The sequence below is a fragment of the Gymnoscopelus microlampas genome, assembly GCF_963454915.1.
Source record: "Gymnoscopelus microlampas genome assembly, chromosome: 5".
Taxonomy (NCBI): domain Eukaryota; kingdom Metazoa; phylum Chordata; class Actinopteri; order Myctophiformes; family Myctophidae; genus Gymnoscopelus; species Gymnoscopelus microlampas.
In genome coordinates this window covers 55,900,761-55,918,969 of record NC_139942.1, presented here as the reverse complement: position 1 = coordinate 55,918,969, position 18,209 = coordinate 55,900,761, and the positions used below count along the sequence as shown (strand labels likewise).

General features: G+C 39.9%; 1 protein-coding gene across 1 annotated transcript in view; it reads right to left on the bottom strand.

Annotated features, from left to right (window-relative positions):
• astn1 (astrotactin 1) overlaps positions 1-18,209 on the bottom strand; it is a gene marked incomplete at both ends in the record, with an annotated part of 706,990 nt that overhangs the window by 482,026 nt on the left and 206,755 nt on the right. Inside the window, one exon of the mRNA XM_084058603.1 lies at positions 17,173-17,340. Within this exon, the coding sequence (XP_083914729.1) occupies positions 17,173-17,340 (168 nt within the window). The remainder of the gene's footprint in view (positions 1-17,172; positions 17,341-18,209) is intronic.

The window sequence follows — 18,209 nt, the reverse complement described above, 5'->3', positions numbered from 1 at the left end:
TCACAAAGAACCAGGAGATAACATTTTCCAAAAAGTTGCTGCTCCATTCACTTCAATGTTAAAAAATAAATAAATAAAAAGTTAAGTAAATAACATTTTTCCTATGTTTTACCATGTAAACTGCTGGCAGTTTTTGAGCACTATTTTTGAAAAACCCTGGCAGTTTAAGAGTTAAGTACAGTACTTAAGTAAATGTACTACTTTACACCGCTGCTGGGAAGAGGAGGGCACCATGTGCGTCTTTACCAAAAGAAATGCATGTCTGCCAGCTCAAAAGGCGCTCTCTGTGGACACGGCCTCTTACAATACCCTGTTCACAGTCTCACAGAGTTCAACTACACTGTCAGCCAAAGCACTTTCCCACAGAGAGTCTTCAGAGCCAAATGTTGAAGTTGTGGATGTAATGATTATATAAGTACAGAACCGCAAATGTGAATATCAATGCATTTTTAGCTTTGAAATGTGATATGCCTTTTGCCCAGTAGCGTGTTCCAATTTCTTCTCCCACTGTCAGAGGCAGAAGAGAAAGACATGGCACCGCCTTTCTATAATGTGTGAATGCACTTTATGCAGAGATGCATGGAGGATGAGTCGAAAGAGGATAGTTTTCTGGGGATATGATCTGAATTACACTAATAACATTTATCCATACGGTCGGTCGGTCATGCACGCCTAGTTTTGCTTTTGAGTGTGTGTGTGCGCGGGTGCGTGCGTGCGTGCGTGCGTGCGTGTGCGTGTGTGTGTGTGCGTGCGTGCATGCGTGCGTGGGTGCGATGGGTGCGTGCGTGCGTGCGTGCGTGCGTGCGTGCGTGCGTGCGTGCGTGCGTGCGTGGGTGCGATGGGTTAATGTGGGCGATGCGACCACAGTGTGAGCTTGTAGATCGGCTATTTTCAAATGGCCGAAATGTACATAGGGCTGAAGTGGTTACTGTATGTTTTGTAATAATAATCTAAATCTAAACGAGAAACTAAAGCTTTCAAATAATTGTAGTGGAGTAAAAGTACAATATGTGTCTCTGAGATGTACTGGAGTAGAAGTAAACGTACTGCAAATTGGAAATACTCCAGTAAAGTAAAAACAATACCTCACAATTGTACTTAAGTACAGTACTTGAGTAAATGTACTTAGTTACTTTACGTGTTATTCCTGGCTAATGTGATTATTCACATGAACAATAATGCTCTGTATTTTTTTTTTTCATTGCATCATCTGAACAGAGTTGCTTTAACCCATTAAAGGGGAAATCCACCCATTTTCAATATTTAACTATGTCATTAATATAGCATAAAGGAGTTGTGTGGAAATAAGAAAAAAGTTCCCCCTTTCTGTGTTGCCTTGAACTGGAGGATTGATTGTGGGTTTAACATTGCAAATTACAACATGATGAGTCATCACGTTGTAATTTGCAATGTTAAACTCACAATCAATCCTCCAGTTCAAGGCAAAAAGAAAAGGGGGAAACTTTTTTCTTATTTCCACACAACTCCTTTATGCTATATTAATGACATAGTTAAATATTGAAAATGGGTGGATTTCCCCTTTAAGAGCGGACAGGGAAAGCATCAAAAATAGCAGATCTACAAGCTCATAGCGCGGCACCGAGTGCCGCGCTATGAGCTTGTATATCTGCTATTATTTTTTTTTTTATCGTGAAAATGTCTGCAAATCGTTGAATATATATATATTTTTAAAGCGATTTTTTTTTACTAAAATCTTTGCTTCTGGTGGGATTCTACAAATGTCTTCTAAATCCTACCAGTTTTTGTTTTTTTTAAACGTATGTTGCTATAATATCAGTGGTTCTCAAACTTTTTCATGTCAAGGACCACCAAAATTAGATGTATGTGGCCCTGCGGACCCCTCCATCTGAAAATGTGTTGTTCCAGGGACCCCACTAGAAGCTTTGAAGAAAGAAGATTTGAGAAAAATATATATACACTCAAAGATTTGCATCAATTTTTACGATTAAAAAAATGCTTTGTCAGAAAACATATTTTGAGATGGGGGTCCGCGGCCAAATACATATAATCTTGGGGGTCCTTGACATGAAAAAGTTGGAGCACCACTGATGTAGCAACTTACGTTTTTGCAAAAAGCAGGGTGCCGCGCTATGAGCTTGTATATCTGCTATTTTTTTTAAATGGCGAAAGAAATCTTAAAATGACACACAGAGATGCGTTCCCGGTCTTAACGAGTTATAACTTTTGGCTCAGCCTACGCACAGAGCCCTCTGCCATTATGCTGGCAGTGTTCACTATCCTCCCACCGAACGACCAATGCCGTCCCTGGCAACATTTCCTAAAGCCTTTAATTATGCTTTGTCAGAAAAGTGTCTCAAACAAAACCGCTCAACAAAAAAAGACTCATTGTTTTTCTCCAACAAAATTCATGGCCACTGCCTTAAGCCATTCAGACCCGGGAACGCATCTGTGTCACTTTAGATGTATTTGGCTATTCAAAAATTAGCAGATATACAAGCTCATACAGTAGCACGGCACCGAGTGCGCTATGAGATTTGTAGATCTGCTATTTTTGATAAAATCTTGTTTGTTTGTTTTTCTATATTTTCAATTTGTGCAAATCTTTGAATATATAAAAAGAAAATGTAAGCGAACATTTTTAACTAAAATCTTTGCTTCTGGGGGGGGGTCCCTGGAACAACATTTTGGGGGGTCCTTGACATGAAAAAAGTTTGAAAACCACTGGTATTATAGCATATTATAGCAACATAATAAAAAAAAAATATATATGTTGCTATTAGGATTTAGAAGACATTTGTAGAATCCCTCAGAATCAAAGATTTGAGTTACAAATGTTCGCTTAAAAAAAAAAGAAGATATATATGTATTCAAAGATTTGCACACATTTTCAAGATTTTTTAAAAAATGGCAGATCGGTGCCGCGCTATGAGCTTGTAGATCTGCTATTTTTTCAATAGCCCCAAATACATCTTAAAATGACACACAGATGCGTTCCCCGGTCTAAATGGGTTAAATGAGGCTGTGGGGCCCCCAAATAGGGCCCCTGATATAATAGGGCTCAATATAATTGCTACCTTGTTAAAAGACAACTTGTACACCCAAAAAAAAACTTTACTTTTGAATGACAGGACAAATTGTGTCCGGCTTTAATCCACCAAGACCGGGAACGCATCTCTGTGTCATTTTAAGATTTATTTGGACTATTAAAAAAATGCAGATATACAAGCTCGTAGCGCGGCACCGAGTGCCGCGCTACGAGCTTGTAGATCTGCTATTTTTGAAAAATCGTGCAAATGTGTGCAAATCTTAAGAATGTATATTTTAAAGCAAATTTTTAACTCAAATCTTTGCTTCTGGGGGGTCCCTGAAACAACATATTTTGAGATGGGGGTCCGCGGCCAAATACATATAATTTAGGGGGTCCTTGACATGAAAAAGTTGGAGCACCTCTGATGTAGCAACTTACGTTTTTTCAAAAAAACTGTTTGTAGAATATATATTCAAAGCTCATAGCGTGGCACCCACGCTATGAGCTTGTAGATCAGCTATTTTTGAATAGCTGATCTAGATAGAACTCTTATAATGACACAGATGCGTTCCCGGTCTTAAAGGGTTATAACCCAATGTGTCTGCACCGTGGTTGGTGGGATATGACAGCAGATGGAGTGTTTCATTTAGGTTTAACTATGCTAATCGCCTCATCATGTTTTAATTGCTGTTTCAATAAGCCTGGAGGTCACACAGACACTTGGGCTAAAACTTATTTCTAACACCTTGCGAGGTGTTAATTTTTTTAATTGCACTGGGGGTTGGTCGTCTTTATGCTTCTCACACCGACCGGACTGTCATCTCGCTGTGTGTTCGTCGATGGAAAACACTAGAGCTGTGTGTTGCAGTGGTGGAAGAAGTACTCAGTAAAAGTAGCAATACCACAAAATAAAAATACTTTGTTACAAGTAAAAAAGGCCTGTGTTCAAAATGTTACTTGAGTAAAAGTACAAAAGTGTTGGCATCAAAATATACTTAAAGTACCAAAAGTAAAAGCAGATCTACAAGCTCACAGCGCATGAGCTTGTAGATCTGCTATCTTCAAATAGCCTGTGTATAAAATAGGGCTAAAGTGGTTTATTGTATGTTTTATAATGTAATCATTTATATCGGCAAAATAACTAGTGTCTAAAGTTTTCAAATAATTGTAGTGGAGTAAAAAAGTGCAATAGGTGCCTCTGAGATGCAGTGGAGTAGAAGTAAAAGTATAGACAATTGGAAATACTCCAGTTAAAGTATAAGTACCTCAAAATTGTACTTAAGTACAGTGCTTGAGTGAATGTACTTAGTTACTATATACACCACTGGTTATCGCTGTGTGTTTGTTGTTGTTGTTGTCACCTTGGAAAACACTAGAACCGTGCAGTGTGTGTTGTTTGTATTAACAGTAGCACATGGAGACAGCTGTCATGCCAAGATGGCCGTCCTTAAAATAGTTGGCCTTGTGACCTGGCACTGTGTCACCGGTGAGCTGGAGGAGCAGGAACACTTTGCTACCATTATATAAAGAGACTGTCTGGGGTGTTGCTTTAGCAGCCCATACGACTGCACTGGAGGCAGTGTTCATTTCGCTGACTAAAAAACTATGACGACAAATGATCGTCGACTACCTTTTTTCACTGACTAAAAACCAAATAAAAACTAAGCTACGATGACTAAAACTAAGCCATCATTTTAGACAATTTCATCAATTGTTTGGTTGTGCTCGGGTGTTGCGCTGCTGAAAATAGCCGATCTACAAGCTCACAACGCGTCGCGCTGCGACACGTTGTGAGCTTGTAGATCTGCTATTTTCAGCATGCAACCAAGTGTAAAATCAAGCCATTACGACGCCATCAAGGCACCGCCAACATGCATTTTAGTCGACCAAATCAACTGTGGATTTAGTCGACTATAATCTTTAATTAATATAAATGACTAAAATATGACTAAAACTAAATCAAAATGTGCTGTCAAAATCAACACTGACTGGAAGTGTCTGTTTTTCCTGAATGCTGTGTGTGTGTGTGTGTGTGTGTGTGTGTGTGTGTGTGTGTGTGTGTGTGTGTGTGTGTGTGTGTGTGTGTGTGTGTGTGTGTGTGTGTGTGTGTGTGTGTGTGTGTGTGTGTGCATGTGTGTGTGTGGTGTCTCTTGTGTGCAACATTCAGACATCCCACCTCTCCTGGAAGTTGTGGGAGTCTCCCGGAAATTAGCTTCAGTGGTAATAAATCTCTATCTACTGTATCTCTAGCCGACCTACTAAATATATGAACAAATATGCCAATATATGGCAAATATATGAATATATGTGGATTTACATGCAGGAAATATACGTGTCATATAGAGCTCATATATATGGCTTTTACTTTTTTTTTTACAGAGGCCAGTTCGGAATTGCAGCCACCTGTAAGTTACCTGTTAGAGCGGGTTTGAAGGAGAGTAAGGATTCACATGTTTGTATGACTGTTGGTACTGTAGGGCGTTCCACGTTTTGATGGCATAGCATGTAGAACATGCTATGATCGGATTGAAGCTATCTATAGGCATCACTCTGCAATCTCTGCTCACAACCCCCGGCATACTGTCACACACACACACACACACACACACACACACACAAACACACACACACACACACACACACATACACACACACACACACACACACACACGTGCATATGGGTTCACATAAAACATGCCTGCGTGCTGAGCTTCATTAACCCATTGAGACCTGAAGCCGATTCTACATGTCTCCTAAATCTCAACAATTTTCAGAAAAACGTATGTTTCTATATCAGTGGTGCTCAATCTCTTTAATGTCAAGGACCCCCAAAATGATATGTATTTGGCCGCGGACCAACATCAAAATATTTTGTTCCAGGGACCCCCAGAAGCAAAGATTCCCCGCTATGAGCTTGTATATCTGCTATTTTTGAATAGCCCAAAGTGTAAAATAATGCTTTTTTAGCTCAAATCAAAAAATGACACAGTTCCAGGTCTCAATGGGTTAAGAATGTAGCATATACAAAAATAAAAATAAAATGCAATTATGCATGCGGCCACTGCAGGGCCCTTAGGGTAGTAGGGTAGAGAGCGAGGGACACGGGGCGGGTCTCTCAAATGATGCATTCAATTCAAAGAAAGCAAGAGGCCAGAGTCCAAGCATTCTCACTTTTTTTATTCATTTAAAGGTCTTGGTCTCTATAAGTCTGTGGTTGGCCCCCAGGGGACAGGCCCCGGCTACTCTGCTGAATAATAGATGCAAAACAAGGATGAACCTGCCTCTGCCAAGTGTCCTTAAACCTTTAAGACCGGGAAACTCGTCTGTGTGTAACCACTTTAACCATTATTTTATACTTTGGGCATATTAAAAAATAGCAGATCTACAAGCTCATAGCGCGGCACCGAGTGCCGCGCTATGAGCTTGTAGATCTGCTATTTATTGAAAAATCGTGGCGAATCTTTGAATATCTTTTTTTAAGCGAACATTTTTAACTCAAATCTTTGCTTCATGGGGGTCCCTGGAATGTAGTATTTTGAGATGGGGGTCCTTGGCCAAATAGATACAATTTCGGGGGTCCATCAAGTTTGGGAACCACTTAGTACAGTACAGCAACATAAGCTTTTTTTCCCAAAAAAAAAAGTTAGGATTTAGAAGACATTTGTAGAATCCCCCAGAAGCAAAGATTTCAGTTCAAATGTTTTCTTTAAAAATATGTATACATATTCAAAGATTTGCACAAATGTTCACGATTACAAAAAAAATAGCAGATCTACAAGCTCATAGCGCGGCACTCGTTGCCGCGCTATGAGCTTGTATATCTGGTATTTTTGAATAGCCCAGAGTATAAGATAATGGTTCAAATAAAAAAATTACAGATGTGTTCCCGGTCTTAAAGAGTTAAACATGGAGCCGTGTCCTGTGAAGCTGTAATCACAAAAGAACCCAGTGGCGTTCGTTATTCTTCTCAATGTAGGTTCTGAGGGGGCACCACGGGATCCAAACGGACCCTTACGGGGCCTGTAACACTGAGAGAGTACACATGGAACCGACAATAACCCTGACGGATCCATTTGGTTCCCTTTCCTTTGTACACTCTCAAGAGATTACAAAAGTGTAAATTAACACATGGGGGTCTGTGGCCTAATGTAAGTGTTGATAATTGACAACACATTTTGATTCAGTTTTAGTTATTCTGTAGTCTTTTGAATCAATTTTTTTTACTGTTAGTCTAGTTTTAGTCGACTAAATATCATAAGATTATAGTCGACTAAATCTACAGTTGATTTAGTCGACTAAAATATATGTTGGCGGTGCCTTGATGGCGTCGTAACGGCTGATTGTACACTTGGTTGCATGCTGAAAATAGCGGATCTACAAATTAAAAGTAAATTTAGAAAAAAGTAAATTTAGAATTTCAGACTTTTACTTGTAACAGCTGTATTTCAACATTGCAGTATTCATAGGCGGCGGGTGAGCTTGACAATTGGGAAGGCTGGGGATCGGCCGCGCGGGAAGCGCGTGGGCGCCGAAATCTGTGATAGAATTGCGGTTTCTGGTTGGATTCTGGGTTTTTGGTTACTTTATTTCGGTTATAGGGTTAGGGTTAGGGTTAGATTAGGGTTAGGTTTTTTAATTCATATTTTTGCCTGATTTTACAGATTTATTATAAATTCCCAGAATGTCCCAGCATAGCATTTGGGAAGGCTTAGCCTACCCTAGCCTTCATTACCCGCCGCCTATGGCAGTATTGATACTTTTACTCAAGTAAAACATGTGAGTATTTTTTTTCCACCACTGCGGGGAGGAGGCCTGGATACATGATGAATAGCAGAAATGCAGGTATGTGCCACGGCACGGGAACGTGGTCAAAACGGCATCAGAAAAAACGAAAGGCAGGGGCTGAGAGTTCAATCACAAACACCATGACTCCAGAAACACCAGGAACATGTGGAATGGCATCAGCACCATCATGGAGACAACAAAGGCAGAGTCCCCAGCAACGTGGGGAAGGTGTTCTATGGAGGCTTTGAAGATAAGAGAAGAAGACCCCGGCCCATGGCTTAACCCATTGAGACCTGAAGCCGATTCTACATGTCTCCTAAATCTCAACAGTATTCTGAAAAACGTATGTTTCTATATCAGTGGTGTTCAATCTTTTTCATGTCATGGACCCCCACAATTATATGTATTTGGCCGCGGACCCCCATCAAAATATTTTGTTCCAGGGACCCCCAGAAGCAAAGATTTGAGTTAAAAAAGTTCGCTTTAAAAATATATATATAGTCAAAGATTTGCACACATTTTCACAAATGTTCAAAAATAGCAGATCTACAAGCTTGTAGCGCGGCACTCGGTGCCGCGCTATGAGCTTGTATATCTGCTATTTTTGAATAGCCCAAAGTGTAAAATAATGCTTTTTAGCTCAAATCTAAAAATGACACAGTTCCAGGTCTTAATGGGTTAACAAAAAGAAGATCAGGACCGCCTGCCCACTGGACATATCTACAGTGGAAATGTGTGTAAAAGATGAACAACTTCAAAAAGGATGAATCCACAAAGGGCACCAAAGCACACAGACAGAACCCCAAGACATAGACCTACAGTATTACTCAAGGTGTGTGCACATACAGAGGCGGTATTTTAGGGAAAACTATAGGGGGGGTATAGCAGCACAAATAACTTTCCTCTTACAAGCTCCCAAGAGTTTGTATTGTATTTATTTTGTGTAAGAAAAGAAAAGATGTACGGTTCCAAAGCACTTCCAGTGAGTGCCAGGACAAGTTGCCACATAACACAGTGTTTGTTATGTTATTTACCACACGGCTCGGCCACCCACTGAACGTTTCTACACAATGTACGTTCCTTTGAGAACTATAGTTGAACATGTTTGGGCTAAATCAGTGGTTCTCAACCTGTGGGTCGGGTCGGGTCGGAACTACGCTCTGATTGGTCAGACCCGTCAAAGCTCTGATTGGTCAGACCCGTCAACGCTCTGATTGGTCAGACCTGTCAACGCTCTGATTGGTCAGACCCGTCAACGCTCTGATTGGTCAGACCCGTCAACAAAGTGATTGGTCAAGCTTCACGTGACACATGGCTATAAACACATTATAAACACATATTGATGACATAATGTATCAAAGGCGCCGCTACCTTCACACAGGGTGTGATTTTTTTTAAGCGAACATTTTTAACTCAAATCTTTGCTTCTGGGGGTCCCTGGAAAAAAATGTTTTGAGATGGGGGTCCGCGGTCAAATATATATATTTTGTGGGGTCCTTGACATGAAAAAGTTTGATATTATAGCAAAACATACGTTTTTTCTTAGGATTTTTGTTAGGATTTAGAAGACATTTCTTGAAGCAAAGATTTGTGTAAAACATGTTTGCTTTAAAAATTGCTTTAAAATCTTTGTAAAAAAAAACATGATTTTTCAAATAAATAGCAGATATATAAGCTCATAGCGCGGCATGAGCTTATATATCTGCTATTTTTGAATAGCCGAAAGAAATCTTAAAATGACACAGATGCGTCTTAGGTCTTAAAGGGTTCGACATTTTAACACCTCTGAAATGAATTTCATTGTATTAAAGTAATCAGCAAACTATACTGTAATGAAAATGTTCAAACATGGGCAAATTGTCAAATAATACCTAAGAAAGAGGCAAAAATAGAATTTAGAATGTATTGAGAGCATAGCCCCTTGAGATGAAGCATCTCATTTTAGCTGATCTACATGCTCACAACGCTTCATGGTGCGAGAGGCATTGTGACGATTATTATCTTTTTCACAATTTATCTGTGGAACCGTGTCAAACTAAAAGTCACGCCTCAACTCCTACAATGCCAAGTGCTTGTTAGGGTGGGGGGTTCCCAGTTCAAATATGATTATTTTGTGGGGTTGCGACCTGACAAGGTTGAGAATCAATGGGCTAAAATGACGGTTTTATTTCACGTGACACTGTTGCACTGTTACTATCTATAGCCATGTCCTTTTGACGTTGATGCTGTCAGGTGACCTTGATGTGTTAATAAATTATGTATATATATATATATATATATATATATATATATATATATATATATATATATATATATATATATATATATATATATATATATATATATATATACACACACATCAAGGCCAACAAAGCAACTTAACCCATTAAGACCTGGAACTGTGTCATTTTTAGATTTGAGCTAAAAAGCATTATTTTACACTTTGGGCTATTCAAAAATAGCAGATATACAAGCTCATAGCGCGGCACCGAGTGCCGCGCTACGAGCTTGTAGATCTGCTATTTTTGAAAATTTGTGAAAATGTGTGCAAATCTTTGAATATATATATTTTTAAAGCGAACATTTTTAACTCAAATCTTTGCTTCTGGGGGGTCCCTGGAACAAAATATTTTGATGGGGGTCCGCGGCCAAATACATATAATTTTGGGGGTCCTTGACATGAAAAAGATTGAGCACCGCTGATATAGAAACATACGTTTTTCAGAAAACTGTTGGGATTTAGGAGACATGTAGAATCGGCTTCAGGTCTCAATGGGTTAATAGTATACAACTATATACACTTGATAGTAGCAAGGGCAGAAGTCAGACAGACTAATTTGTCTGCCTCTTAGATGCAAAGTCTAAATAAAAACATGACATGCCCCAGTCAGAAGATAACACATCAAGGCCAAAAAAGCAACTTAAGACCATAAGCTACTTATGGAAAAGAACTGGCACAATGTAACAGGGTTTCTCTGCTTAACCATTACGTTTGTTGACATTGTCTCATCTTATGTTTTGATTGTGACAGAGACTTGAAAAGGGCAAACATCTCTTCTGTTGTCTGATGACGTTAATGAATGATACTTTGACCTTCTATGTTCATTATAAGTACGACTGTCTGAACCAGTCCAAGCTAGCTGAACGCCGCGACCACTGGGAGCGTCCACTCCAAGAAATAATATGCTTCTTGCATGCGCTCTTGTCTGAAGATCTGAATAAACGCAGTGTTCTTCTTTATTACAAAACGTTGTGGTCCTTGTCGATACTTTAACAAATGGTTATCAGATGCTGTCAGGTGACCTTGTCACCCCCGAGCGGATCGTTCTTCCCACATCTCAATGACTTCACTACGACGGGAAAGTTTGCCCATAACGGTATATGACAACACAATACACAGACATCACCCTGTTCAAAAGGCCCAGTGCCAAACCGCACAAGTTTTCCTCGAGCTTGAGAAGGTGAAAATGAGGACACACCAGTTACCTGTCAGCTCCCACAAAATGTGAACGCATTGTTTGTGGCATTCTCAGAGAGGTGATGAGGTTATGTTTCAGATATGGCTGAAACCGTACCAATCTGAGAGGTTTGTCTGTGTTTTTGAAACTAAGTTATCCGAGAACCACCATGAGTGATGAGAGATGAACTAAATCTCAGAGCTGTGGAACTGTTGTCAAATCTCTGACTTTGTCAGTGTACTTACTGTACTATGTCCCTTGAGGGGTTAACCCATTGAGACCTGAAGCCGATTCTACATGTCTCCTAAAGCTCAACAGTTTTCTGAAAAACGTATGTTTCTATATCAGTGGTGTTCAATCTTTTTCATGTCAAGGACCCCCAAAATTATATGTATTTGGCCGCAGAACCCCATCAAAATATGTTGTTCCAGGGACCCCCCAGAAGCAAAGATTCGCGTTAAAAATGTTCGCTTTAAATATATATATATTCAAAGATTTGCACACATTTTCACGATTTTTCAAAAATAGCAGATCTACAAGCTCATAGCGCGGCACTCGGTGCCGCGCTATGAGCTTGGGTTAATTGCCTGTGGTTGGATTAAATTCATTCAAGTTCATGTTATACTACGACTGTACCTTTATTATTATCATTATTATTATTATTATTATGCAATAATGTTGCTTTATTGCTCGTGTCACAGCTTATACTCACATTTAGATGTGTACCACCATGTGCTATTTCTTCCAGACGGGTGTGTTGTGATTGTCAAGGCATTAGTAGGCTCTGACATTATTTAACTTATTATGAATTATGTGTCTTTGATTATCTCTGCATTTGTTGCATTTGGATTTTAACTGTGGATCTAGCCTGTTGCATAGTGCGGACGGAATTCCTTCATTGACTTGATCGATGTTATTTGACAAAAATGCATACATAAAATATTTGTACATGTCAAAACAGTTAAACTAAAAGCTTGAGAGCTTAACCCATTAACCCGTTAAGACCGGGGACACATCTACGTCTCATTTTAAGATTTATTTGGGCTATTCAAAAATAGCAGATCTACAAGCTCATAGCGCGGCACCGAGTGCCGCGCTATGAGCTTGTAGATCTGCTATTTTTGAAAAATCTTGAAAAAATATTTTCCAGATTTCTTTCAAAAAACTGTTGAGATTTAAAATGTAATTTTAGATGTTTATAGCTACAAACATTATTTTATACTTTGGGCTATTCATTAATATTTAGCAGATCTACAAGCTCGTAGCCACGAGGGGGGGGGGGGGGGGGGGGAGTGGGGGGGGGGGGGGGAGTGGTCCCTGGAACAACATATTTTGATAGGGATCGGCGGCCAAAAACATATCATTTTGGGTGGTCCTTGACAAGAAAAAGTTTGAGCACCACTGATATAGCAAAACTAGTTTTTTTTTCAGAAAAATGAAGACCTTTGTGATTTTTTTGACAAAGATTTGCACACATTTTCACGATTTAAAAAAAAAATAGCATAAAGAAATCTTAAAAAGACACAGATGTGTTCCCGGTCTTAATGGGTTAATTCTATGGTGGTCCTTTGATATTAAAATAAGTTGCTTGTCAAGACGGCGGTCCTTGCTTCATGTTTGATTAGTTTCAACTGGAACAGGCCTCAGGCCTCAATGATGAATTTAAAAAGTTAAACAAAAATAAATAAATCAGCAAAAACCTCACAGCGAAAAACAACAACAACCGCATAGCTCTCTCCCTTCTGCTCTCTGACCCTGACTCTGTCCATGGTGCTGAAAACACAGTACAGTTCATGAGGTCATGGAGAAGGTTAATTATTGATTTACACACAGTGCAGCCCACAGGACTTATCATCCAACGTACAGACTGCATGTGAAAGCCTGAGTTGTCTCAAGCCAATGTATGCATATAGTTCTAGAGTTTTTAAAGTTAACCCATTGAGATCTGAAGCCGATTCTACATGTCTCCTAAATCTCAACAGTTTTCTGAAAAACCTATGTTTCTATATCAGTGGTGCTCAATCTTTTTCATGTCAAGGACCCCCAAAATGATATGTATTTGGCCGCGGACCCCCATCAAAATATTTTGTTCCAGGGACCCCACAGAAGCAAAGATTTGAGTTAAAAATATTCGCTTTAAAAATATATATATATTCAAAGATGTGCACACATTTTCACGAATTTTCAAAAATAGCAGATCTACAAGCTCGTAGCGCGGCACTCGGTGCCACGCTATGAGCTTGTATATCTGCTATTTTTGAATAGCCCAAAGTGTAAAATAATGATTTTTAACTCAAATCTAAAAATGACACAGTTCCAGGTCTTAATGGGTTAAAGTTAAAGGTTGTAAAACCTGAGTTTTGAGTAAGTAAGTAACACATGGGCATACAGATCTCTGTGTCTGTCTGTCTGTGTTCCTTTTAAGCCCATATATGGAGATCCCTGATTTAATCAATATGATGTCATATTACTGACATCATAGACTGACCTCCAACTAAGTACTCTGACAAGGGCAGTCGGTGTAAAGTAACCAAGTACATTTACTCAAGCACTGTATTTTTGAGCGGTGTAGCCGCTCCTATAAGTGGGTTTGGGACCGTCGTGAAAAGACCGTCGTGAAAATTTGTCTTTCGCTGTACTGTGATTGGCTGACTCTGTTCACACCCTTTGCTCAGTACTGTGATTGGCTAGCGAGACGCACGATGAAATTAATAACCTATAAATATCACCACGCGCTTCCATCACTGTGATGACCACTGTTGTTGCTAAATAACACCGCTCACTTCACACTGGGTGTGATTTTTACTTTACTGGAGTATTTCCAGTTTTCAGTAGTTCTACTTCTACTCCACTACATCTCAGAGGCAAATATTGCACTTTTACTCCACTACAATTATTTGAAAACCTTAGCTACTAGTTACTTTGGGGATATACATTATGACATTATAAAACATACATTAACCACTTCAACCACTTTTTTATACATTGGCTATTTGAAAATAGCCAATCTACAAGCTCACAATGTGTCACATCGCGACACATTGTAAGCTTGTAGATCTGCTATCATTGTAAGCTTGTAGATTTGCTATTTTCAAACATTTTAGTACTTTTACTGTCGATACTTTAAGTATATTTTCATGCCAATGCTTTTGTACTTTAACTCAAGTACATGTCCGGACGTTTACTTGTAACAGAGTATTTCTATATTGCAGAATTGATACTTTTAATTAAGTAAAACATTTGAGTACTTGTTCCACCTCTGACAACGTGTATAAATAATGGCATACGGTTGAATGAATGCAGTGTAGGTGAGAACAATGGCTTGTGTGGAACCGTGGGCCACATAGAGTCAACAGCCAGACTGAGAAACCAGTCACATATTTAGAAACACATTATGAAAGTGTGCTCTACGATCAAATGGAAAACAGATCAAATGGAAAACAGAGCAGATAGCATCGTAGACCCGGCGAGGTTGAACAAGGTCAGCTACAAACAAACACTTTTCCTTTTTTCTTTTGGAAACACCAAACAAAACAAAAACAAACCTTCAGATTTGAACCCGTCAAGATCGAGAGGTTCTGAATAATTACACCACAGTACCAATTAACCCATTGAGACCTGAAACCGATTCTACGTGTCTCCTAAATCTCAAAAGTATTCTCAAAAACCTATGTTTCTTTATCAGTGGTGCTCAATCCTTTTCATGTCAAGGACCCCCAAAATGATATGTACTTGGCCGCGGACCCCATCAAAATATTTTGTTCCAGGGACCCCCAGAAGCAACGATTTGAGTTAAAAATGTTCGCTTTAAAAATATATATATTCAAAGATTTGCACACATTTATACGATTTTTCAAAATAGCAGATCTACAAGCTTGTAGCGCGGCACCCGGTGCCACGCTATGAGCTTGTATATCTGCTATTTTTGAATAGCCAAAAGTGTAAAATAATGCTTTTTAGCTCAAATCTAAAAATGACACAGTTCCAGGTCTTAACGGGTTAACAATTTATGTCTACAATGTAACACAGCAAATTAACACCAAATACGTTGTAAAATCCTCACTGTTTATTTAATGTAACTTAATTCTGAGAGTGGGTCCATTAAGGGGTCCATTAGGGGTCATTTGTCGTGCTCTCAGATTTAATGAAGTTAGTGTAAAGAGCATATTGTATTATAGTATTCTGTTTTACAGTACATGAGTCTCACTTTCTTCATACAGAATACAGAGGGTGGGAAGAGCCAGACGAACATAGTTGGAGCGAGAGGAGCTTGTTAACTCGTTTAGACCCGAGGCCGATTCTACAAATGTCTTCTAAATCAAAGTTTTCTGAAAAAACATACAGTATGTTGCTATAGCAGTGGTGCTCAAATTTCTTCAATGTCAAGGACCCCCAAAATGATATGTATTTGGCTGCCGACCCCCATGTCAACATATGTTGTTCCAGGGACCCCCCAGAAGCAAAGATTTAAGTTAAAAAAATGTTGCTTCAAAATTATATATACACAAAGATTTGCACACATTTTCACGATTTTTCAAAAATAGCGGATCTACAAGCTCATAGCGCGGCACGAAGTGACGCGCTATGAGCTTGTAGATCTGCTATTTTTGAATAGCCAAAAGTATCAAATAAAATCTAAAATGACACAGATGCCCTTCCCGGTTTTAATGGGTTAAACAACAAAAACAAAAAGAAGTAGTATACCATTCTGTTTTATGGGCACACTGTTTTTCATCACTTGGGTTGTGTCTTCATGAATAAAACATAAAGCAGAGTATACAGTACATGGGCCTGGTCTCAAAGAGAAGGAGGGTTCGGGTTGAGGGCTGCGGTAATTAGGGAGTCCTTAGGTTTGGCCCTCTTGCCTCATCAGTGCCTTACATTACACAGTACAGTTACAGAAGAGTAGATATGTAGCACTTGGGTGGCACAGTGGTATAAAGTCCCTGCCCACCACCGCGGAGGTTGTGGGTTCGAATCCACCGTGGTGCTGTGAAACGCCTTCTACACGAAACACAATTGGCCCGTGTTCGGGAGGGATGTCGGGCAGGGAGGCTGATATTAGTCATTGCACGTAATCCTACAGGGTGGGGGGCCAGTGTTTCTCAAACATTTTCATGTCAAGGACCCCCCAAACGTATATGTATTTGTCTGCGGACCCCCATCTGAAAATATTTTTTTCTAGGGACCTCCCAGAAGCAAAGATCGGAGTTAAAAATGGTAAATATATATATATTCAAAGATTTGCAAAAAAAAATCAAGATTTTTCAAAAATAACTGGTCTACAGTACAAGCTCGTAGCACAGCACTTGGTGCCGTGCTATGAGCTTGTAAATCTGCTATTTTTGAGTGGTGCCAACCACTCCTACATTTGACTTTGTCCGTGTGTCCGTATGTCCGTCCGTATATCCGTCCGTATGTCCGTCCGTATGTCCGTCCGTATGATTGGTCAAGCTTCACGTGACACGTGACAACATATTGTCAATATATGTTTATTTTATGGCTACTTTTGTGTAACATAGTATGCAAAGTACGGAATTAATTTACGAAAACAAGTTAAAATACGACAGTATATGCAATGTGGCCCTCTGGAGTGAGTGTGGAAATATAGTGGCCCTCTCCATCATCAAAGTTGTCCACCCCTGCTCTTACAGTGTTGTTAGCTAAGCTGTCGCGCAGCAGTGCATCTACGTAGTTGGTGCTTCTTGCCTTTCCTGGGTTGGCTCCCACAGTGTTAGTTTACTTGCCATTATAGTTCCGGGTGCCTGACACAGTGACGCAGTGACACAGTGACACAGTGCCACAGTGCCCCGCCAGCCTCATCCTTCTCTCTCTGACATTGTCTGTGACCTGTGGTAGGTCCCCTTAGAGGACCACATTTACAATTACTGTAGAATGGAATCTAATGTACAGGCCTACCTGTCTCGGGATCACACTGGTGCTCACAAGGGTCCAGCAGGCGTCGTCCACACAGCTCATTGAGCCAGGGACCACTGGCGTTCTGCTGGTAGTACAGCATCACCTGGGCCGGGTTCAGCCAGTCTGACGCGTCCAGCTGGCTGCCCTGCAGCAGGATGAACCTGGAGCCTGTGGAAGAGGGAGGGAAGGTAGGAATTATTACATCATCTAACCCTACAACCCTCTAACCATGGAGCAGGATGAACCTGGAGCCTGTGGAAGAGGGAGGGAAGGTTCACAATTATTAAATAATATAACCCTAACCCTGTGGCACAGGGGCGTCACGGCCATTCACTGTGCGTACGACGCGACACCCTCACTCATAGATCCATGATTTCATACCCCCCACTTTTTGAAAAAAAAATAAAAAAATAAAATAAGCAATGATTTTTTTTTTTTTTTTCATTAAAAAAAATCGATAAAATCAGGAAAAAATAAGAATTAAATAACCTAACCCTAACCCTACCCCTAAAACCAAAATAAAGTAACCAAAACACAAAAAAAATTAACAAAGTCGGCCCAAAAAACGCACACTTTTGAAAATACAAAATTTGTTTACATTTGACAGTTACAAATGTTTTTCACGATTTTTCAAAAATAGCAGATCTACAAGCTCATAGCGCGGCACTCGGTGCCGCGCTATGAGCTTGTAGATCTGCTATTTTTGAATAGCCAAAGTGTAAAATAAGGGGTATAGTCCACCGAGAGTCCATCCCCCCCACCTTCTAAGAGCCTGTGACGTCACTGCCTGTGGCAGAGGGGTCTTCAACGTTTTTCAGGCCAAGGACCCCCTAGCTGAGAGATAGATGAAGCAGGGACCCCCATGACTCAGTGATTGTCATCAGTGTTGTCTAAATCAATGTTTTTAGTTAATTTCAGACATTTAAACCCTCGATACTTGGTAAACTTGACCTTTAGCTCCTTTTTCCCTCTACACCAATTAAACCACTTTGCCGAACATAGCAGATCTACAAGCTCACAACGCCTCGCAGCGCAAG